General features: G+C 42.3%; 1 protein-coding gene across 1 annotated transcript; it reads right to left on the reverse strand.

The window, feature by feature from the left end:
* Window positions 1-795: 795 nt before the first annotated feature.
* LOC130296618 (tyrosine-protein kinase Srms-like) lies at window positions 796-19,122 on the reverse strand. The gene is made up of 8 exons (XM_056548350.1): window positions 18,713-19,122; window positions 15,639-15,760; window positions 11,468-11,634; window positions 6,547-6,679; window positions 6,307-6,465; window positions 4,561-4,742; window positions 2,077-2,233; window positions 796-1,358 (listed from the first exon to the last, which is right to left on the reverse strand). Exons 1-8 carry the CDS (start codon window positions 19,096-19,098, stop codon window positions 1,177-1,179), a joined length of 1,488 nt encoding a protein of 495 aa, XP_056404325.1. The 5' UTR covers window positions 19,099-19,122; the 3' UTR covers window positions 796-1,176.
* Between the last annotated feature and the right edge of the window lie 2,459 nt (window positions 19,123-21,581).

The raw sequence follows: 21,581 nt of genomic DNA on the forward strand, positions 1-21,581 counted from the left end.
ATAGTAGTTATATTTGTGTACATAGGAGCAGTATTATAATAGTTATATTTTTGTACATAGGAGACAGTATTATAGTAGTTATATTCTTGTTCATAGGGGGCAGTATTAGAGTAGTTGTATTCTTGTACAAAGGGGGCAGTATTATAGTAGTTCTATTCTTGTACATAGGAGCAGTATTATAGTAGTTATATTCTTGTACATAGGAGCAGTATTATAATAGTTATATTCTTGTACATAGGGGGCAGTATTATAGTAGTTATATTCCTGTACATAGGGAGCAGTATTATAGTAATTATATTCCTGTACATAGGAGGAAGTATTATAGTAGTTATATTCTTGTACATAGGGGGCAGTATTATAGTAGTTATATTGTTGTACATAGGGGACAGTATTATAGTAGTTATATTTGTGTACATAGGAGCAGTATTATAGTAGTTATATTCTTGTACATAGGAGGCAGTATTATAGTAGTTATATTCTTGTACATAGGAGGCAGTGTTATAGTAGTTATATTCCTGTACATATGAGCAGTAAAATAGTAGTTATATTCTTGTACATAGGGGGCAGTATTAAAGTAGTTATATACTTGTACATAGGAGGCAGTATTTTAGTAATTATATTCTTATACCTAAGGGGCAGAATTATAGTAGTTATAGCTGAATAGTGATATTATATTTTGTGCTATAAGTGTGCTCAGAGCTAATGTCACTTTCCATCCTCAACTCAGTTCGAAGCTCATACGAAGTGCATTTCAAGGTAAGGAGAACAATAAATCTATACATTATGGAGGTGATATCTGGAATAAATATTAGGAATGTTGTACTGTTTTATAAGATGTGACAATGTTCAGTTTTTTTTATCACATTTTCAAAGTATTGACAATGTAAAATGATACAGAAATTTTCTTGTCATCTCTGGAGATTCTGAGTACAGGGGAAGTGTGGCCAGACATGTAACCCTTTCCTGCACACTCATTCCTCTGTGGTCACCTTCTCACTATTTCAAGTCTTGATGGATAAAAGTTTCCTCTAGTGTACGTTACAATACGGTGTATAATTTTGTCCTATTATCAGCCTATAGTAGGGGTATACGCCACCCTACTGACAACTTCCATCCTCCATATTCTACATTGTTCCCAAACTTTGACTTCCTCTTGCAGCTCAGGGTTGTCTTTCTTCATCGGATTGTCCTCTGAATATTTGTAAATTTTTCCACCAACTCTTGGAAACTTGGCCGATCCTGCGGTTTGTCCATCCAGCAAAGCAGCATTAATTTGTACATCTCATTGGGGCAACCCTGAGGCTGCGGCAGCCTGTAGCCTTGAGTGACTTTTGTGATTACGTCCCGGTTGTTAACTCCTATCAAAGAAGAAACACGTATGGGTCAGAAAAACAAGCAGTCATAAGTTTACTCCAAAGCAGGGCCAGACTGGCCTGCTGGGATAGCGGGAATTTTCCCCTTTAGGCCATCCACCCTGTGAGCAAGCTGGGGCTGGGGCCGGCATTCTTATGTAATGTTTGGTGGTGAACGGGACCCGGCACTCAATGAGGATTCATTTCTATGGGAGCACCAAAAAGACCTGAGTACAGCTCTCGAGCACCACCTGCGCTCCCATAGAAATGCAGCACAAGCCTTCTACCTGTAGATAACATGCGCTCCTCACTGAGAGGGCCAGGGTCCCATCCTGGAGATCACAGGGGGGGGGGGGGCCGCGGTCAGACCTTCCACTATCGAAGGGATATGTTGTTTTTGCCGGAGTACTCATTTAAGTTCACGCCCATCTGACTGATTCCTTGAATTATTGTACTTCAGTAACCATCACATAAACTATAAACCCTCATCTCGCAGAAACCGAACGGCGTTTAGAAAAAACTATAAAAATTTGTGCGATCACGGTGCTCTAAGCTATTTAATAATATTGCAATCAATTTTTATTCGGTTTTGCCACAGGTCCTCTTTAATTGTGATCTCCTCAAGAATAAGGCTTACCCCCCCCTTTACCTATTCTGTCATATAGAATAGGTCCACCTCTAAATCTCTACCCCCCAAAAACATTATTCCTCCTGCCTTTAATACCTTTATATGGAATATCTCCAAGCATATAAATTTCAAAGATGACAATTCCAAATGACCACACATCCGATTTGGTAGAATATTTGCAGTACATTAAAGCTTCTGGTGCTGTCCATTTTATTGGGATACTACGATTGTTTTCTGGAGAATAACAGTCATCCTGGAATAAATGTAGAGTAAAATTTGAAGAAAAACTGAGTAGCCTATAGTTACTTGTATAGTTTCAGTTGTCCTATTGATCTTTAAGGGAAACTTTTTCAAGAAATGTTTAAAAGTCAAAACTCTATAAATCCCCCTCTTGGTAAACGGACAAGTTATTTAGTTTTCTTCTTGTAGTAATACATGGCTTTTATAGTTATGGTTCCCAGTCCATCTATATATTATTTTTCATTTTCCAGTTTCTGTTTGTAATGTATTTATCATCGTTTGTTCTCTTTTGTGAAACATGGCTGCAGTGCCTTGTATCATCATGATAAAAGTTGACAACATCCAAAGTTTAAGTGGCCCCTGAACTAGTTAGTGTAGGCTACCTCTATGATGTTTCCCATAGCACACACTCAGGAGCTTAAGACTAGCTGCAACGATGTCTGTCACTGCACACGAAGAGAAGAGGGATCCTGCTCCCCTATATCTCTATAACACACCCTCAGAAGAAGAAGAAGCAGCAGCGTGGAAATTATAGAGCAGTACTGACCAGTGTAAGCTGTGAATCCAGCACTAAGGTGAGATATAACTTGCACTACAAGCTGCAGCTACGTCTCTAGGTGTCTCTCTAGCCATCCCTCCCTCTCCACCTTATATGAACAGTTGTAGACGGGTAACTCAGGCTCAGGAGGAAGGGGAAGCAGGAAAGGATCCTGATAAAGTGGAGAATAAGGCATTTTATTTGACATTTTACAGATTTCCTTCCTTTGGTTGTACTTTTCATCATGCAAAATTTGTAGAAACGGTAGTGCCTATTTAATTTCTGTATCCTATATTCTATTGGATTTATTGGATTTATTTTTTCATATAGAGCTCCAAAATCTCTGCTTCCCTCCCCACAAATTAATAAAGTTAAAGCGGTATTCCGGGCAAAAACATTTTATCCCCTATCCAAAGGATAGGGGATAAGATGCCTGATCACGGGGGGCCCGCTGCTGTGACCCCGCGTGATCTCCCTGCAGCACCTGCATTCAATGTGGGTGCTGAATCTCCAGTTTTGGAAACCTCTGGGTTTCTGGGACTGGGGACGTGACGTCACACCACGCCCCCTCCATTCATGTCTCAGCAGCAGGCCCCCTGCGATCAGACATCTTATCCCCTATCCTTTGGATAGGGGGATAAAATGTTTTTGCCCGGAATACCCCTTTAAATTATAAAACCCTGCTTGCTTGCAGCTGACACTAAAGCTATGTTTACACCTCTGAATTTCCATGCGAAATTCCGCTTGGCCTTCTGCATGGAAATTCTGCTGCAGCAGAGTCCCGTTGAATTCAACAGGATTCTACTGCACTGTGCACATGGCAGAATTTCCATTCCAGATGTTTCTGGCATGGAAATTCTGAATTCTGTGTCTGCAAAGAAAATAAACCTGCCCATTGTTTCTGCGGATTCCGCACGGAATGCATAGCCTTGTTATGCTGGCGCCAGTAGTCTCCAGAATGCCCACACAGAGATTTTCTGTGCGGACATTCCGAGGTCTGAACATAGCCTAAAGGGAACTTACTACCTCAATAAATGGGAGCTGTAGGAATCTGTCTTCAGTAAACTTAATCTAGTGGTGGCTGTAAGCAAGGTGATTTAAGGTTAAAGGTGTACTCCGCCCCTAGTTCATTGCTCTGTGCAGCTGAGAAAGGGGGATGCTGCAGGAGAGATCACGGGGGTCCCCAGTGGTGGGACCCCTGGGATCAAACATCTCCTTTTGGATAGGGGATAAGATGCCTACTGGCGGAGTACCCCTTTAACTATGAAAAAAAAGGGGATATCTATATATGGTGTTTTTGACCTTAGAGTAGAAAAAAAAAAAACACAAAAATCACTTCCAAAATACAGTTTATGTGGCATTTCTTGAAAATAGTGGGTTATCATTTCAAGTTTTTTTTTCCTTGCATTTTAATCATGTGACTCAAGGATATGTATTGAATGGGGTAAAAATGCCAATGTTTAACCCACATTGCATTTTTTGGGGTGTTTTTTTTTCCCTTCTTTTTTTCTATGGGAGAAAAAAAATTGCTGAATTACTGAAAAAACGCCATAGTTTCAGCATGCTGCGATTTTTGGAAACTGCCACTAAGCATAAAAACACCAAAAGACACCAGATGGGTTTGGAATTCTCGAATTTGCCTATTGGCTTCCAGCTGGCATCTGACCATGGCAATTTCTGCCCCCAAAAAACGCCATGCAGGGAATTGGGTGCCTAAGGCTGTACGGGTGCTGAAAGTTGTAGTTTTGTACTAGCCTTAGTTGGGAAACACTATACTGATAGGAGAGTGGACTGTGGATCACCTTAAGTATCCGAGCCAATCCAAAATCAGCAATCTTGCAGATTAGGTTTTCTCCAACAAGAACATTTCGTGTAGCCAGATCCCTGTGCACAACATGTTTCTTTTCCAGATACTCCATACCATCCGCCACCTGACAAATAATGTTAACAAAGTGGGCATTTGTAAGCCGGCTGCCTTCAGTGCCTGTAGAGACATGAATTTGGGTCATCTCTATCATAGTCATAGTTTCATAGTAAAATCTACAATGTCAACCTTCTTCTGTCAAGTTCTTAAAAATTCTGTTTTGCCATTATTTTTAGGAATATCTGCCTTTAAGAAAACTGGGTAAGAACAGATGTGGCCACTAAGACAACTTACCTATTGGTTATCATCCCTAAACCTCAAGTAGGTCTTAAAGGGATACTGCGCCCACAGATATCTTATCCCCTATCTAGCGGCGGGACCCCCGTGATCTCCATTCAGCACCCAGGTGGCTGGAGAGGTTTATGGGAGGGGGCGTGATGGCCGTCTCACCCCCTCACATAGACATAAATGAAGAGGGTGTGGCATGATGGCCCAAGGGGGCGTGGCATGATGTGCGGCTGCCCAAACCCTGCATTCTAAACAAACTGTTTAGAATGTCGGGTGCGGCACGGGTGCTGCACGAAGATCGCGGGGGTGTCCCAGCCATGGTACCCCCCGATCAGACATTTTATCCCCTATTCTTTGAGTAGGGGATAAGATGTCTGTGGGCGGAGTACCCCTTTAATATGCTCTGATATATACCCTTAACTCCTATACTGTTTTGTAGCATATCCAGTATGGGGAAAAAGGGTAATAATTGACCAGCTATTATTATTCAGTGAGGAAAGCAATATGATTCGGACCCACCGCCAGCATGCCACTAACTTGTGACTCATAATAAAAATGGTGGATCTGTTCACAGCAGCCTGTTGACTGTTTCCATCCTCAAGCATCCTCACTGTTGCAAAGAGGCCCAAACAGGACATGGTGTATATTAAAAAGTGGTAGCCTGTGTGATATCCAATCCTATTCTAATTCATAAGGGCATCACACCTGTCCTCAGGTTGTATGTGGTATTATAACTTGGGTCCATTCACTGCAATAAAATTGAGCTGCAATACCGCACCCAAACTACGTACAGGGCCGTTTCTGAAATAAATCAGCAGTATTTTTCTAATCCTGTTAGATGCTATTAAAGTGCTTGTGAGAAATCTAGAACCTAAGAAGAATCTATGACAAATAATAAGAATGCTGGATCTTTCAACAGCATCTTGCTAACTTTTTACACTCAATACATTTAGAACTCTCTACAGAGACATGTCCATGTAGTACCCTGTGGTTAAATGATGAACCTGTGGATAACTTTGTGGGTGGACCCTTGAGTAAGTGACTAAATAAAAGGTTGTGTAGTCTGATTATCGTGGACACAGTTGTCTCTTAGGCTAGGTTCCCACTACGGAATTTCCGTCTGCAATTCCGCTTTTAAATTGCAGGTAGAAATTCCGCTTACTAAAATGTATTGTATAGTGAATGGGTTTCCGTTCACAAATTCACACTTTGGAATTTGTGAACAGAAAAAACGCTTAAAAATTTCCGCCTGAAGAATGGCGTTGCTGTCTATTGAAGACCACAGTGTATGCGCGGTCCTAGTGCCGACTGATTCAGTCGGCGCTGGTCGCACTCAGAATCTCCGGGCGGAATGTTTTCCACGAGTCTTGAAGACTTCAATGTCATCTCTCTTTACCTTTCAAGTAGTCATTGAGGTTTCCTTTGACCATAAGCTCAGTGACAATGTAGACAGGTTCTCCGATAGAGCAAACAGCCAATAACTGGATAAGGTTCCTGTGACACAGATTCTTCAGAGCATTTATTTCCTTCTCAAAGTCACTTCTATTGAGGTCATCTGTAAGGGGAAGAAAATCCTGTAAGGTGGACATCGCCTAAACTTGTAGCCATAAATTCATACGTTTTAACAAGAACTCACCTTGTTTGAAGGTCTTGATGGCCACTCTTTCTGTGTCATTCCAGATACCTTCATAAACTTCTCCAAAAAATCCTTGTCCCAACTTCCTTATTAATTTGAACTCTGAACGTGACCTCTCCCAGGTTTCACTGACCTAGAAGAAGAGAAAGTCACAAGGTGTTCTTTAGTCAACTTAAAAATGACAAGTTGAGTGCTAAAAGAAATAATAACCAAGAACGTGCTAGAAACCCTATAAACCAATCAATATGTGGAAACCTCTGAATTTTCTTCAATATCGATAAGACTATTATAATTGTATATATATATCTGTGCAGAGCAGGATCAGACTGGCCCACCAGAGCTCCATAGGATCCTTTGGTTGTCCAGAGTCTGACATGAAAATGTGAATATACACTCTAAGGTTTTTGGGAATTTTTACAAAAGTAACATACAAGTTCTTGTGGGTATATCAGTACCATAGCTAGCCGGAGGCAGAGTGCGCTACAGCCCAGGGCCTACTTACATGGTGATGCCCCCTCAATGTGCATAACATTGGGTTTACATGGTTAAAAGTGCCTCCTTGCACCCCTTTTAACTATATTCATATCCTAAGAATACCAGTTCAGTTAAAAACTATGAAGCAGGCATCAGCTTTTTGCCCCCCTATACACACTAACAGGCTGAAGGCTCAATACAGGATAGCATGATGTCATAGCATCTTCCTGCACCAGGGCACTTACAATTCAGGTAATGTGTCTGGAAGAAGCCTATGACCAGGACTGCTTTACTCATCATGGGAACTCATCATAGGGGAGTATTGTTTTACTATATGGAGACATTCTGCCCGTCATGGGAACAGGGTTAGGTGAGTACTGTTTTACTATATGGAGACACTCTGCCCATCATGAGAACAGGGTTAGGTGAGTACTGTTTTACTATATGGAGACACTGCCCATCATGAGAACAGGGTTAGGTGAGTATTGTTTTACTGTATGGAGACACTCTGCCCATCATAGGAACAGGGTAAGTTGAGTATTGTTTTACTGAATGGTTACACAAAGTGAGCACTTCAACTATGTGGATCACTATAACTATGGAGGGGGAGCAGTTTATCTGTGTACTAATGGGCACTGTTACTGTCAGGAGGGCATTATGGTGACATTTATTATGCTTGGGAGCACTTTTTTGGGACGAGGGAACAATGCGGCACTTAGTGTATGAGCAATAGGGGGCACGCTATTACTTTGAAGATGGAACTAAGGGGCACTGTGAAGGGCCCATAAGGGGACAATGTTAATGTGAGAAGGGCATTTAAGGAGCACTATCGTTGTGTGGGGCACAAAGGGGGCATCATTGCCATACATTTGTGAATAGGAAGAGAGGGTGTTGGAAAAGCAATGAGTCAAAGTATGGGCCGCACACACAAATTCAAGTCATAGCTAAAAAAAAAGTCCAAGCGTGGAGCTCCATTTTCATAAAATTTCTGTCTATGAAGTTTGAATGGAAATAGTCATATAATGTCTCAGCTTCCCAGAAAAGCAACAGTCAATTCCTGAAATACTCTGTGCTTCTGGGGGACCCTGCTCTTCCTACAATAACAATTGTCTATAAATCTATTTATCATCTGTTTACACTGCCCTGTAACACGAAGCAATAGATCCTTATTGAAGATTTATCAGGATCGGCCTACTGAAGACTTCAATTCTCACATTACAAATTCAATACAATATTTCAGTGATAGCAAAACCCTAAGGCAGCAACTCACATTACAACCACTGGGTGGCTACATAGACACACATAGTATAAACAAGTCGATGTAGATCAGTATTTCCCAACCAGGGTGCCTTCAGCTGTTGCAAAACTACAACTCCCAGCATGCCTGGACAGCCTTTGGCTGTCCAGGAATGCTGGGAGTTGTAGTTTTGCAACAGCTAGATGCACATTGGTTGGGAAACACTGCTGTAGAGTATTGCAAATCCATGTTTTCCTTAAAGGGTACCTCTCATCAAAAAAACTTTTGATATATTATAGATTAATGTATGCAGAATAACTTTACAATTGCAGGTTATTAAAAAATATGCTTCTTTCTATTTAATTTTCCACTTTGAAGAAATGACCACTAGGGGTCTCCCTACCAGTCCTGGCAGCAAGCATTTCAGACTCATGCTGGAGTCCTAAACACTATGAGCTGCCAGTCTGCTTTGTTCACAAAGGAGAACACTCAGAGCTGCCAGCCTGCTTTGTTCACAGTCTTTTTGGCTGTGAACAAAGCAGGCTGGCAGCTCTGAGTGTTTAGGACTCCAGCATGAGTCAGAAATGCTTGTTGATAGGACTGGTAGGGAAAAATACAATAGGGAAAAATACATATTTTTCATTAACAGGCTATTGGAAAGTTATTCAACATTCATTAATCTAAAATATATCAAAAGTTTATTTGATGAGAGGTACCCTTTAAAAGACTCATTTTGTCCCAGACCTATTGAGAAAAGGCAGTCTAAAAAGAAATGTAAGGAAAGACAGAACTGCCTTCGGTTCTCCTAAAGGCATCTATAGGATGTAGATGGTGAACTTTGATATCGTTTTAAGATGCATAAACCTCATTATACTAATTTAAGGGTTACTATCATTTAATAAATCTTTTGACAAGTCATAGAGACATTTCAAAGGTTCTGATCAGTCAAGGTCTGGGTGTTCAGACCTTGACTGATCACTACAACTACCTACTGGGGGCTTATCTACAGAGAGAAACTATCTACTGGGGACCTATCTCCAGAGAGGAGCTATAGAACTTCTATAATACTTCCCCTATGTACAAGAATATAACTACTATAATACTGTTCCTATGTACAAGAATTTAACTACTATAAGACTGTGCCCTATGTACAGGAATATACATAAATATAACTACTATAAATACTACTATAATAAAATAATATAACTACTATAAATACTACTATAATACAAGAATATAACTACTGTAATACTGCCCCCTTTGTATAAGAATAGAACTATTATAGTACTGCCCCTATCTACAAGAATATAACTACTATAATACTTCCCCTTTGTACAATTATACAGCCTGCTATGGACAAGTATACAAATACTATAATACTGTCCCTATGTGCAATAATTTAACTACTATAATACTGCCCCTATGTACAAGACTATAACTACTATAATACTGCCCCTACATACAAGAATATAACTACTGTAATACTGCTCCTATGTACAACAATATAACTACTATAATACTGCCTCCTATATACAAGAATATAACTACTATAATACTGTCCCCTATGTACAAGAATATAACTACTGTAATACTGCCCCTATGAACAAGAATTTAACTACTATAATACTGCGCCCTATGTACAGGAATATAACTACTATGTTACTGCTCCTATGTACAAGAATATAACTACTATAATACTGTCCCTACATACAAGAATTTAACTACTATAATACTGTGCCCTATGTGCAAGAATATAACTACTATAATACTGCCCCTAAATGCAAGAATATAACTACTATAATACTGTGCTCTATGTACAAGAATATAATTTCTATAATACTGCTTAGTCAGAGGAAACGCCGTCCGGCACGAAACTAGTCCTGGCGTTCATTCCCCTCTATGTCCTCCACCTCATGGATCTATCTCCGATGATCTGAATAAATTTACATCTTCAAGTTTATACAGTGGGTGAGTGCGGTTTCTCTATTTTTCTCCTTCTCCGTCATATAACTACTATAATACTGCCCTCCTATGTACTAGAATACAACTACTAAAATACTGCCTCCTATGTACAAGAATATAACTACTATAATACTGCCCTCCTATGTACTAGAATATAACTACTATAATACTGCGCCCTATGTACAGGAATATAACTACTATAATACTCTGCCCTATGTACAAGAATATAACTACTATAATACTGCCCCTAAATACAAGAATATACCTACTATAATACTGTGCCCTATGTACAAGAATATATTTTCTATACTACTGCTCCTTTGTACAAGAATTTAACTACTATAATATTGCGCCCTATGTACAAGAATATAACTAGTATAGTACTGCCTCCTATGTACAAGAATATATCTACTATAATAATGTCTCCTATGTACAAGAATATAACTACTTTAATACTGCTCCTATGTACAAGAATATAACTACTATAATACTGCCCTCCTATGTACAAGAATATAACTACTATAATACTGCCCTCCTATGTACTAGAATATAACTACTATAATACTGCCCCTATGAACAAGAATATAACTACTATAATACTGCCCCTAAATACAAGAATATACCTACTATAATACTGCGCCCTATGTACAAGAATATATTTTCTATACTACTGCTCCTTTGTACAAGAATTTAACTACTATAATATTGCGCCCTATGTACAAGAATATAACTAGTATAATACTGCCTTCTATGTACAAGAATATATCTACTATAATAATGTCTCCTATGTACAAGAATATAACTACTGTAATACTGTCTCCTATGTACAAGAATATAACTAGTATAATACTGCCTTCTATGTACAAGAATATATCTACTATAATACAGCCCCTATGCACAAGTATACAACTATGCTACCTTTCTCATACCACACTGTAGCTGCTGTTTTACTTTATTATTACAGTATTAGACTTCACATGTGTAGAATAGTAATAGTTTACTCCTTAGACAAACACACCATAACTGAGTATATACAGCACACACCCCATTCTGGTAATGCATGTTACAATTATAGCGATAAAATATGTTATTGTATTTTTTAATTATAGTGTTGCAGTATAGTAAGTTGTGTTGTGTTGTGTTATTGTTTTGTTGTGTTAATGATTTTTTTTAGTTATATCATAGTTACAGTAGTTGTGTTCTGGTCTTATGTTGTTGTTACAATGTCATTTCTAATATCATTGTTACCTCCACCACACACGGATGCAGCAAGGGACTTTTCAGAAGCTTCCAGTTTGTTTTATGGAAGATGATAAGTTGATGGATAGTGGAGAAACTTCTCCCATCCTGGAGGTAAAATTCATTCTTGGAGTTGATGTTGATGCGGAAATGTGTGACTTTTTTCTCATTGCGAACTGAGGAAAAATAAGAATGTCAAGAAGCCGCTGCTAAAAACCAGATGGATACATTAAGAACAGCAATGTTACTCCAGCCAAAAAAAGTCAGAATTCACCTTAATCTGTATGCAATGATCTCCCCCTAGTAGCAGCTGCAAGAAAAAGAATTTATAATTTAAAGGATAGGGGATAACATGTCTGATCGTGGGGGTCCCGCAGCTGGGACCCCTGCAATCTCTGCAGAACGCTGGATGCTGGCGGCAGGGGTCGCAATGTCACGACCACGCCCCTTGTGACGTCACACCACACCAAGTCTATGGGAGTGGCGTGGTTGTGACGTCATGACCCCCGCCTCCCACTCCAAGCGTTCGGAGCAAAATGTTCTGAATGATGGGGCAGCAGAGTACCCCTTTAAAATATTGTCTGTGCAGGGGATCTGGAGTTCTGTATCAGACCTCTGACCACCCTAGACCATGAGAGGTACCAAATTTAACCCCTCACTACACTAGATCTGAGTGATACAACTAGTGTATCACAATTTGAAACCCCTTCACCACCCTACACCAGCAATCATTTTGATATCCATAAACATTGAAGACCTTTAGGAATATAACCATTAACTCTTTACCCAAGATCATTGGTATTCAAGCATACTGGTCCCATCTCTGTGACCCAATTCTCAAGAATGTCGGTCCCCCTAATCCGATCCGGCCTGGATGTGATTGGCAGAAAGCCAGAACCACCCGAGTGGGAAATTATACACAGTTTGCATAAGTCCCTATGATCAGAAAGATATCACCCATCCTGTGGATAAGGGTTAACTTTTAATCTTGTTGTGACCCCTTTAAGTTATTATGAACCAGCAATACTATCACTAACCCTTAACACCAAGAACTCTGTCTGGTATTTACTTGTATGGGATGGAGCTGCAATACCAGGCATGACCAATGAAAAGAACAGCGCTGATTCATCTAACTGTTTTTTTTATTTTTATTTCATACAACCCCTTAAAGGGAAACTGCGGTACTTAACTTCTTATACTTTATCCACAGAATAGGGGCTCTTGCCAGGCGCCCCAATGTTCTGAAGATTTTTATTCAGAACATTAACTCTCCTTGTGGACGGAGCGGCAGTGGTCGAAATGCCCTCTGTCACGATCACACCCTATCGGTCCAGCTAAGACGCTAGAGAGAGTGTGATGGTGCAAGGGTTAAAGCCGCCAGACCTCTGGGTATCCACTACTAGTCCCAGCAAGTCACCAAATTAACCCTTAGATAAATGTGTTTCCACCAGAGCTGCCTTCAGAAAGGTGAGCTCATATATTTAGAGATCAAAGACCAGAGCTGATTAATTAAACATTTAATCTGATAAAAGGTAGCACAGTGCTATGCATAAAAATAAACAAATGACATACAGTTACAAAAATATGAAAGAGTTTGGCAAGACAAGTTCAGAAAACAAAAGATGAAGTTCTTACAGCATGATGATATAGCCCTCCTTGGGAGTGAGAGTCCAGCTCTTGTCAGCTTTTTGCCCAGCCTTGAACAACAGTTGAGTCCAGCATTTTAAGTCTTATCTGCCTCTTTGGAGGGAAACTCCATTCCCCCCTCCCCTCTGATCCCACCAGGTGGGGCATCTCTCTTCCTGACCCCTTATCTCTTTGATTATATGATGAGACCAGAGTGCATGACTTCAAAAGGAGATACCAAACAAACAGCCAGACCCCCAATAAAATGCAATACACAAAAAACAAAGGATACACTGTCTGAATGACCCCTCACCCATTTCTTAGTTTATACTCAGATTTACTTATAAAACACATGTATGTTTCCAGAATCAGGCCTTGGGCCTGACACCCTCTCCATACACTGTCTATGGAAGTGCCAGAGATACATGAGCGCTGTACTCATGTATCTTCGCCCCTCCAGTAGAGATGCATGGAGGGGAAGTGTCGAACACTGCTCCGTGTTGTGGTGAACACTGCTCAGTGTATGGAGAGCAGGGGCGTTGGCAGGAGATCGCGGGGGGGGGGGGGGGGGGTCTGGCCGCTGGGACACTTATCCCCTATCTTGTGGATAGGGGATAAGAAGTTGAGTACTGGAGTTCCCCTTTAACCCATTCAGAAGGCGGTGCATATGGGTTCGCCCTTGCGTCCTGGTACTTAACCCCTAAAGGACCTGGGATTTTTCAGTTTTTGCCCTTTTGTTTTTTCCTCCTTACCATTTAAAAATCTAAACTCTTTCAATTTTGCACCTAAAAATCCATATGATGGCTTATTTTTTTGCGCCACCAATTCTACCTTCCGTTTCTACACAGTACATTTTCCGGTAAAAATGACACCTTATTTTTTATTCTGTAGATCCATACGATTAAAATGATACCCTAGTTATATAGGCTTGATTTTGTCGTACTTTAAAATTGTGATCTTCTGACCCCTATAACTTTTTTATATTTCCGCGTATGGGGCGGTATGAGGGCTCATTTTTTACACCATAACCTGAAGTTTGGTGCCATTTTTGTATTGATCAGACTTATTGATCGCTTTTTACAAATTTTTTTCATGATATATAAAAAGTGACCAAAAATACGCTATTTTGGACTTTAGAATTTTTTTGCGCGTACGACATTGACCGTGCAGTTAAATTAATTATATATTTTTTATAATTCGGACGTTTCCGCATGCGGCCATATCACATATGTTTAATTTTATTTTTATTTACACAGTTTTTTATTTTTTAATGGGAAAAGGGGAAAAGGGGGGCTATCACGCCCCCTCCCATAGGCTTGCATTGAGGGGCGGAGCTTGACGTCACATGGGGGCGGAGGCGTGATGTCACATGCAGTCGGCCCTGTGGTCGCCCGTAATCAGACCCGGAGCGAACACGCTCCAGGGACTGATTACAAACGGGGTGCTGCGTGCAAGATCACGGGGTCCCCAGCGGTCAGGCATCTTATTCCCTATCCTTTGGATAGGGGATAAGATGTCTAAGCACCGGAGTACCCCTTTAAGGTCTTGAATTAGCTGAATACGTTGACACCTTATATTTCAGCAGCGTGCTTCCCTCCCCGGCCGGCCGCAAGATCTGACTTATGCGCTCCATAGACTAGAATGGAGCACATTAGTCAGATTTTGTGGCTGGCCGGGGAGTGAAGCACGCTGCTGAAGCACTTCACCCAGCTATATCTCACAAAGCATTTCAGCTCTGAATGTGACAACTGCAGGGATTGTTACATCACATTCTTATCCTTTGATACTACATTGAGTAACCTGAGAAGAGGATTGATAAGAGCCCGCGCCGCTCCTCAAATGATAATGTATGGACCTTTGGCATTTGACGGTGTGACCCAAGTATGAGCATACCTTTGAATGACTGATATAGAAGGAAGCAACATTGTGACTATACTGTACTGTACTACATTGCATCTATACTGTATCAGTACGTGGGAGTAGGTTGTGTTACAAGATTAACCTTTCTGTTTAAAGGGAAATCCCCCCCCCCCCCCCTTTAAATTGCATTTCTTCCATTTCTCCTTATCCATTATTTTTGAAAATTAGAGGAAGTCTATGCCCACGGACTCCAGAGTCCGCAGTGTAGGACACTATATGGCATGCTTGTTTACTCTTTTGACGCTGGTGATTTTTGGGGGATTCTGCTGGCACTCTTCATAGGAGGAACTCTGCTTGTATTGGGGGTAATTCTTAATAGTAGGCAAGTGTGCCATATTTACAGTAATGTAGCCAAATAATGGTCTAGGCCAGTGTTCTCCAACCTATCTTGGTTGAAAACTACAACTCGCATCATGCCCTGATAGCCTTTGTCTGTCAAGGCATTCTGGGTGTTGTACTTTTGTAAAGACCATCAGTGCATGATGGGTGTTGTCGTTTTGCAACAGCTGGAGAGTCAGAGGTTGGAGAGCACTGATTTAAGCACAGAAAGTGTTATAAATTACCCAGGTGATGTCACTGCTCCCTTTACATAATATTCACCCTGTATGTATACACTATTTCTTCTTACATTTACCTGATAACGAAAAGAGTCCATGATTGGTATCACTGGGCCGCACCAGGTAGGAGCCATGGGCATTAGGAGGGGACATCAGCAATCTCTCTGCTTCTAATCTATTGGAAACCTCTACGTACCAGCTGAGAAAAGAGAAGTTGAGATTAGGGAATGAATTACCTGTAAAGTGCAATTTACAACAAGTACAACAAAATAAGGGGAAGTTCACAGTGATGGGTTTTGTCCGCTGCCGCCGGGGTAGTGATTTCCGCTTGAAGATATAATGCAATGTCTGTTCATAGACAGAAATAACAACAAGGCATTTGTCACATTTCCATTAGGCTACAGATGGAAGGGCATTTGGCAGCTCTTTAGGGCACGGCATGCATCTCATAAAAATGTATTGAGTCACACAATGGGTGCAGCTCAGGGCCATGTTGGGGCACTATCATGTTCTGCTATGAAGAGCTGTCCAATATTCCACAATAAAAGTAAATAGCAAAAAACTTTCCTTTCTACTCACAGAGCACATTGAAAACCAGTGCATTTGTAACCCTTTCTTCCCCAAATGTCATCTATAGCAGTGTACTATGTAATGGTTTCCTGCCGCGGAAAACCCACAGCAGATTTTCCTGCAGAAAAGCCGCAATAGTGGCAGATTTGAGTATTTTTTATGCGGACCCACCAAAGTCAATTGTAGCAAAATCCACCATAGGTTTTGTTCAGCAGATTATGTCCATGTGAATGTACCCTTAATCATCAACCCAGCACAGTGTCAGCCTATACACCAGCACTATGTCATGGCATAGTAGCGAGGAAGAGATCCTGCGCTGTGATTGAACAGGTAACTAAGGGAGGAAGTGCCTGTGTGTGTACTACTTGCAAATAGCCCAGCCCTGGTTCCACTCCTTTAAATAATGAGAATGAAAAATAGCTGCACATCATGGAAAGGTTTCTTTATAAGTTCAATAACAACAGTCAAAGCCCAAATTTCACCAAGCAACAGGTGTTTAAAAATCTTTTGAAAGGACACTTTTACTATCCCATTTCAAGCAATGTCTGCATGAAGATTTGGAGCTTCAAAATGCGATATGACAAAGCTGCATTGCCAGAACACAAGAGGGAGAGTGTTGTCATGGGGAAACTGGAGCAAGGGAAAATGTCAATTAATGATTTCTTTACTAAGATATTGAAGAGATTTGGTATTGGTATTTTTAGTTTTTTCCTCCTGGAAGACAAGATGTCACCTGCAAGGATCAATGAGTTTCTATAAAGAAGTATAAAAAGAAGGAAATATAGACATAGACTCTGCATCTGGCTGAAAAGGACATAGAGTGACCTCCCGACCCACGATGGCTCCGACATACGATAATTTCAACATACGATGGCCTCTCAGAGGCCATTGCATATTGAAGGCAGCGTCAACATACGATGCTTTTGTATGTCGGGGACATCGCATAAACGGCTATCCGGCAGCGCAGACTACATCAGCTTCCGCCGGATAGCCGTTTACGGTGCCCCGTGTGGTCCGGAGATGATCACTCACCTGTCCCCGACGTTCTGGACCATCCTCTTCGGGATCCCCATCAATTGCCGTCGCTCTGCGTCGTCGTCATCCAATAGGAGCGGCGTGCGCAGCGACATGATGACGGCGATGGAGAGCGACGTTCCCGGCCAGCAGAGATGGTCCGGAGCAGTGGGGACACCCCTGGGACGCAGCGACAGCGATGGAGGGCGACATCCAGAGCAGCGGTGACGGTCTGGAGCGGCGGGAACAGGTGAGTATAACTGCCTATTCTTTTCAGTGCACGGATCCCTCAACATACCATGGTTTCAACAAACGATGGTTCATTTGGAACGAATTACCATCGTATGTTGAGGGACCACTGTATATGGAGGGACCCTGTCTGCCAGCTGCTTTTGGCAAACTGACATCTTACTGAGTTGACCTGCTGGAGTCAATGGGGGAGATTTATCAAAACCTGTCCAGAGGAAAAGTTGCTCAGTTGCCCATAGCAACCAATCAGATCGCTTCTTTCATTTTTCAGAGGCTTTTTCAAAAATGAAAGAAGCGATCTGATATGTTGCTATGGGCAACTTCATAAATTTTCCTCTGGACAGGTTTTGATAAATCTCCCCAAATATCACTGGACCTCCATTCTCTATTGAAATAACATCTAAAACCAGAATTAGTAGAGGTTTAGCACACACTACAGAGCTCCACTGTCACTTTATTCTTAATAATGGGGGGGTCCGAGCTGACCTTCGGATAGGGGATAAGTTATAGATCGCGGGGGTCTGAGTGCTGGGGCCCCCCGCGATCTCCTGTATGGGGCCGCGGCAATGTACAGGAAAGGGGGGGTTCCGTCCCCACATGACACGGCCGCCGGCATGCCCCTCCATGTATCTCTATGGGATTCATGGAGGGGGCGTGCCGGCTGCCACGTCATGCAGGGATGGAACGCCCCCATTTTCTGTACATTGCTGCGGCCCCATACAGGAGATTGGGGGGGGGGGCAGCACTCGGACCCCCTGCGATCTATAACTTATCCCCTATCCTTCGGATAGGGCAGGCATAGGCAACCTCCCATGATGCTTTGTCAGCATTTTGGCTGTAAGAGAATCATGGGAGATGTAGTCCAAAACATCTGCAGTGCCAAAGGTTGCCTATGCCTGGGATAGGGGATAAGTTCAGAGCACTACAGATCTCCTTTAAAGTCAGCTTTATACAAGGAGTCAGCATCTATGCAGAATTTCTGCCATCTGAACATAGGGTGTAACATATGGAATGAAAGGAAGAGTCAAGTGACCTCATTTTCCCACACTCATTCATTTCCACACTTGGATAAACCCTCAGGGCAATGGTGAAAGCTATTAGAGATCACAAACAGGAACACAAGAACAAATAAGTGGAGTTACAGTACCCAGAGAGCACGACACCTAATGTTCTACAATTACTTACTCCCACTTCCATACTACCTCTCCTGTACGTCAGTCTTTTCTGCAGTTCTGGCATCAGATTCACGATGAACCAGAAGGATCAGGATGAACAAGGCTACAAACAGAATTGTAATTGAAATCTTCTGGCTACTTACTCCTCATTGCGGAGTCCGTGATCATCATCATCAAGGCAATAGTTATTGGGTTGAATATTACAGTCAAGCGTTACTTGACTAGGAGTGAAACTCAAAGACGATGTATAATTTGCTGGCACCAGTCCCATCTCCATGGCTCCTGTTAGTTTCCTGGCCATGATATAATCCCCCTCATCCTTGATCACACACAGTTCCTCCCCAGCTTGCACACTCAGTTCTTGCTGGTCCCTGGCTTCGAAGTCATATAGCACCTGTACAATGTCCACACTTGGCTTCACGTGATCTATGGTGGACACAGATGGTTCCAGCGTCTCCACTGGAGGTGGCCAGATTTTATTCCATAGAAACACCATACATGGCATATAGTTCTTAAAAAAGTCCTCCATGCTTGAGTCAGGTGTGTGTGCCAGCCTAGGTGTGGATCACCCTCCCCTCCGCATGCTGACTGCTGCCTCCTGACCTGTGCAGTTATTTTTCATCTGTTTCACTTCCTGATCACCTGAAGCTTTTATAAACAAAAGTAAAACTCTTGTTCTGAACCAGGAAGATCATACTGAAGGAATGTGGCCTGACCAGTATTTCTGCTGAAAAAGGGGGGGCTAGCGTCATAGCAGAAGGACCGAGATGACAAAATATCCACAGGTTATAGTTATAAGTCAGTGATTCCTCATTCTTGGGTGAAATAGTATACAGATGTAGCAGTGCTGAGTTTGTCATTGAGTTGATTTTTGTGCACTATGATAACTTTGGGACCCACAGTCCTAAAGAAACTGATGTATATACAGTAGAAAATAAAACAAAAAGAGAGACCCACGCCAGGGTGCCTAGTGTGAAATCATTTAGCCTCTTGGAAGGTAATGGTGTGGGAGGTTTATAGCTCCCCCAAGTAGTGGCTGCTAACCTGGAGCAAGTGAAAAACTTGCATATCAACCCAAATAGTGGGTTACAAATGGTGGTACTGCTGCTGTGCCTGGAGGAGAACCAGTCCTGATAAATGCAACGTGGTGTAGAAGACAGAAAGAAGACCCTTGGAGTGGCACTGAGAGTATCCAGAAGATGAATAAAAAATCGTACCAGAGATGCGGGTAATGCAAAAACACTGGAGGATTTTGTTGGAGATACAACAATAAAACTGTTAGGATTCGGCTAGCTGGATGTGGATCCACTGTGTCAGCGAGGGATTGGCGTGGACCGTGTTGGTGGACCGGTTCTAGGGTTGCTACTGGTTTTCACCAGAGCCTGCCGGAAAGCGGGATGGCCTTGCTGCGGCGGTAGCAACCAGGTCGTATCCACCGGCAACGGCTCAACCTCGCTGACTGCTGAGAAGGCGTGGGACAGAAGGACTAGGCAGAGGCAAGGTCAGACGTAGCAGAAGGTCGGGGCAGGCGGCAAGGTTCGTAGTCAAAGAGGATAGCAGGAGATCTGGAACACAGGCTTTGGACAACACTAAACGCTTTCACTGGCACAAGGCAACAAGATCCGGCAAGGGAGTGCAGGGGAAGTGATGTAATATGGACAGGGAGCAGGTGGAAGCTAATTAGGCTGATTGGGCCAGGCACCAATCATTGGTGCACTGGCCCTTTAAATCTTAGAGAGCTGGCGCGCGCGCCCTAAGGAGCGGAGCCGCGCACGCCAGGACGTGACAGCCGGGGACCGGGACAGGTGAGTGACTTGGGATGCGATTCGCGAGCGGGCGCGTCCCGCTATGCGAATCGCATCCCCGCCGGCAATGTCAGTGCAGCGCTCCCGGTCAGATGACATGTTTCGGGGGTGCCACCCCCTTCTTCAGATCAGGATCTGAAGAAGGGGATGGCACCCCCAAAACACATCATCTGTTTTATTGTTTTATCTCCAATAAAATCCTCCAGTGTTTTTGCATTGCCTGCATCTCTGGTTCGATTTTTTATTCATCTTCTGGATACTGGCAGCGCCACTCCAAGGGTCTTCTTTCTGTCTTCTACACCACGTTGATATATATATATATATATATATATATATATATACATATACACATACATAACAGAAGGCAGCAACACTCTATATAGACAGACAGCTGATAAGCAAGAAAAGACAGTCGGCACTATACAGACTTCTTGTAACAGCCCTTCACCGCTGCGTACACCCGCAGGATCCACCACGCCTCTGACCGCAGCATGTAGTGGTGCTCAATCCACAAAGATACAGTCCCAATGTCAGAAGCAATATCGCTGAGAAGGAATGGAAGATGGCACTCACGTTCAGCGGGGAAAAACTTGGTATTCTTTATTGATGGGGTAACAAAGCCATAAAAACAGGAGCGGTGCTTGGGACGACAACTGTTTCGCAGGTGCTACCTGCTTCAACCAGCCCCTAGGCCACGACGACCATTTTGCAGATGTTACCTGCTTCAACTGGCCCCTAGGCCACGATGACCGTTTCGCAAGTGCTACCTGCTTCAACTGGCCCCTAGGGGCCAGTTGAAGCAGGTAGCACCTGCAAAATGGTCATCATCCCAAGCACTCCTCCTGTTTTTATGGCTTTGTTACCCCATCAATAAAAAATACCAAGTTTTTCACCGTTGAACGTGAGTGCCATTTTCTATTCCTCCTTAGCGATATTGCTTCTAAAAAGACAGATCTCCCAAAAATGGGTTAATCGGAAAATGCGGGTGCAAACAAAAGATTAGAGACCTGGTCTAGTAAGTCCCTCTCAGATTCAGGATATAGTTCAATGTTTCAGTGCAGCACTCCAGGTAAAAGTGAAAATAGTGAAAAAATGAATTTCATCATTATCGCCAAAAACAGCAACGTTTCGACTCATGTCCAAGTTGTCCTCCCCCTACCTGGGGCTATTCCTGTTAGGTCTTTTTATAGAATTCAATGCAGTTCTT

The sequence above is a fragment of the Hyla sarda genome, chromosome 12, assembly GCF_029499605.1.
Source record: "Hyla sarda isolate aHylSar1 chromosome 12, aHylSar1.hap1, whole genome shotgun sequence".
NCBI lineage: Eukaryota > Metazoa > Chordata > Amphibia > Anura > Hylidae > Hyla > Hyla sarda.

Excerpts from the sequence above, each read along its gene's own strand:
- LOC130296618 (XM_056548350.1), bottom strand. The coding sequence starts at position 19,098 with ATGGAGGACTTTTTTAAGAACTATATGCCATGTATGGTGTTTCTATGG. Across the intron at positions 6,466-6,546 it reads CATCAAGACCTTCAAACAAG|ATGACCTCAATAGAAGTGAC; the intron begins GTGAGTTCTTGT and ends TTCCCCTTACAG. Across the intron at positions 1,359-2,076 it reads TGGAGATATTCCATATAAAG|GAGTTAACAACCGGGACGTA; the intron begins GTATTAAAGGCA and ends CTTCTTTGATAG.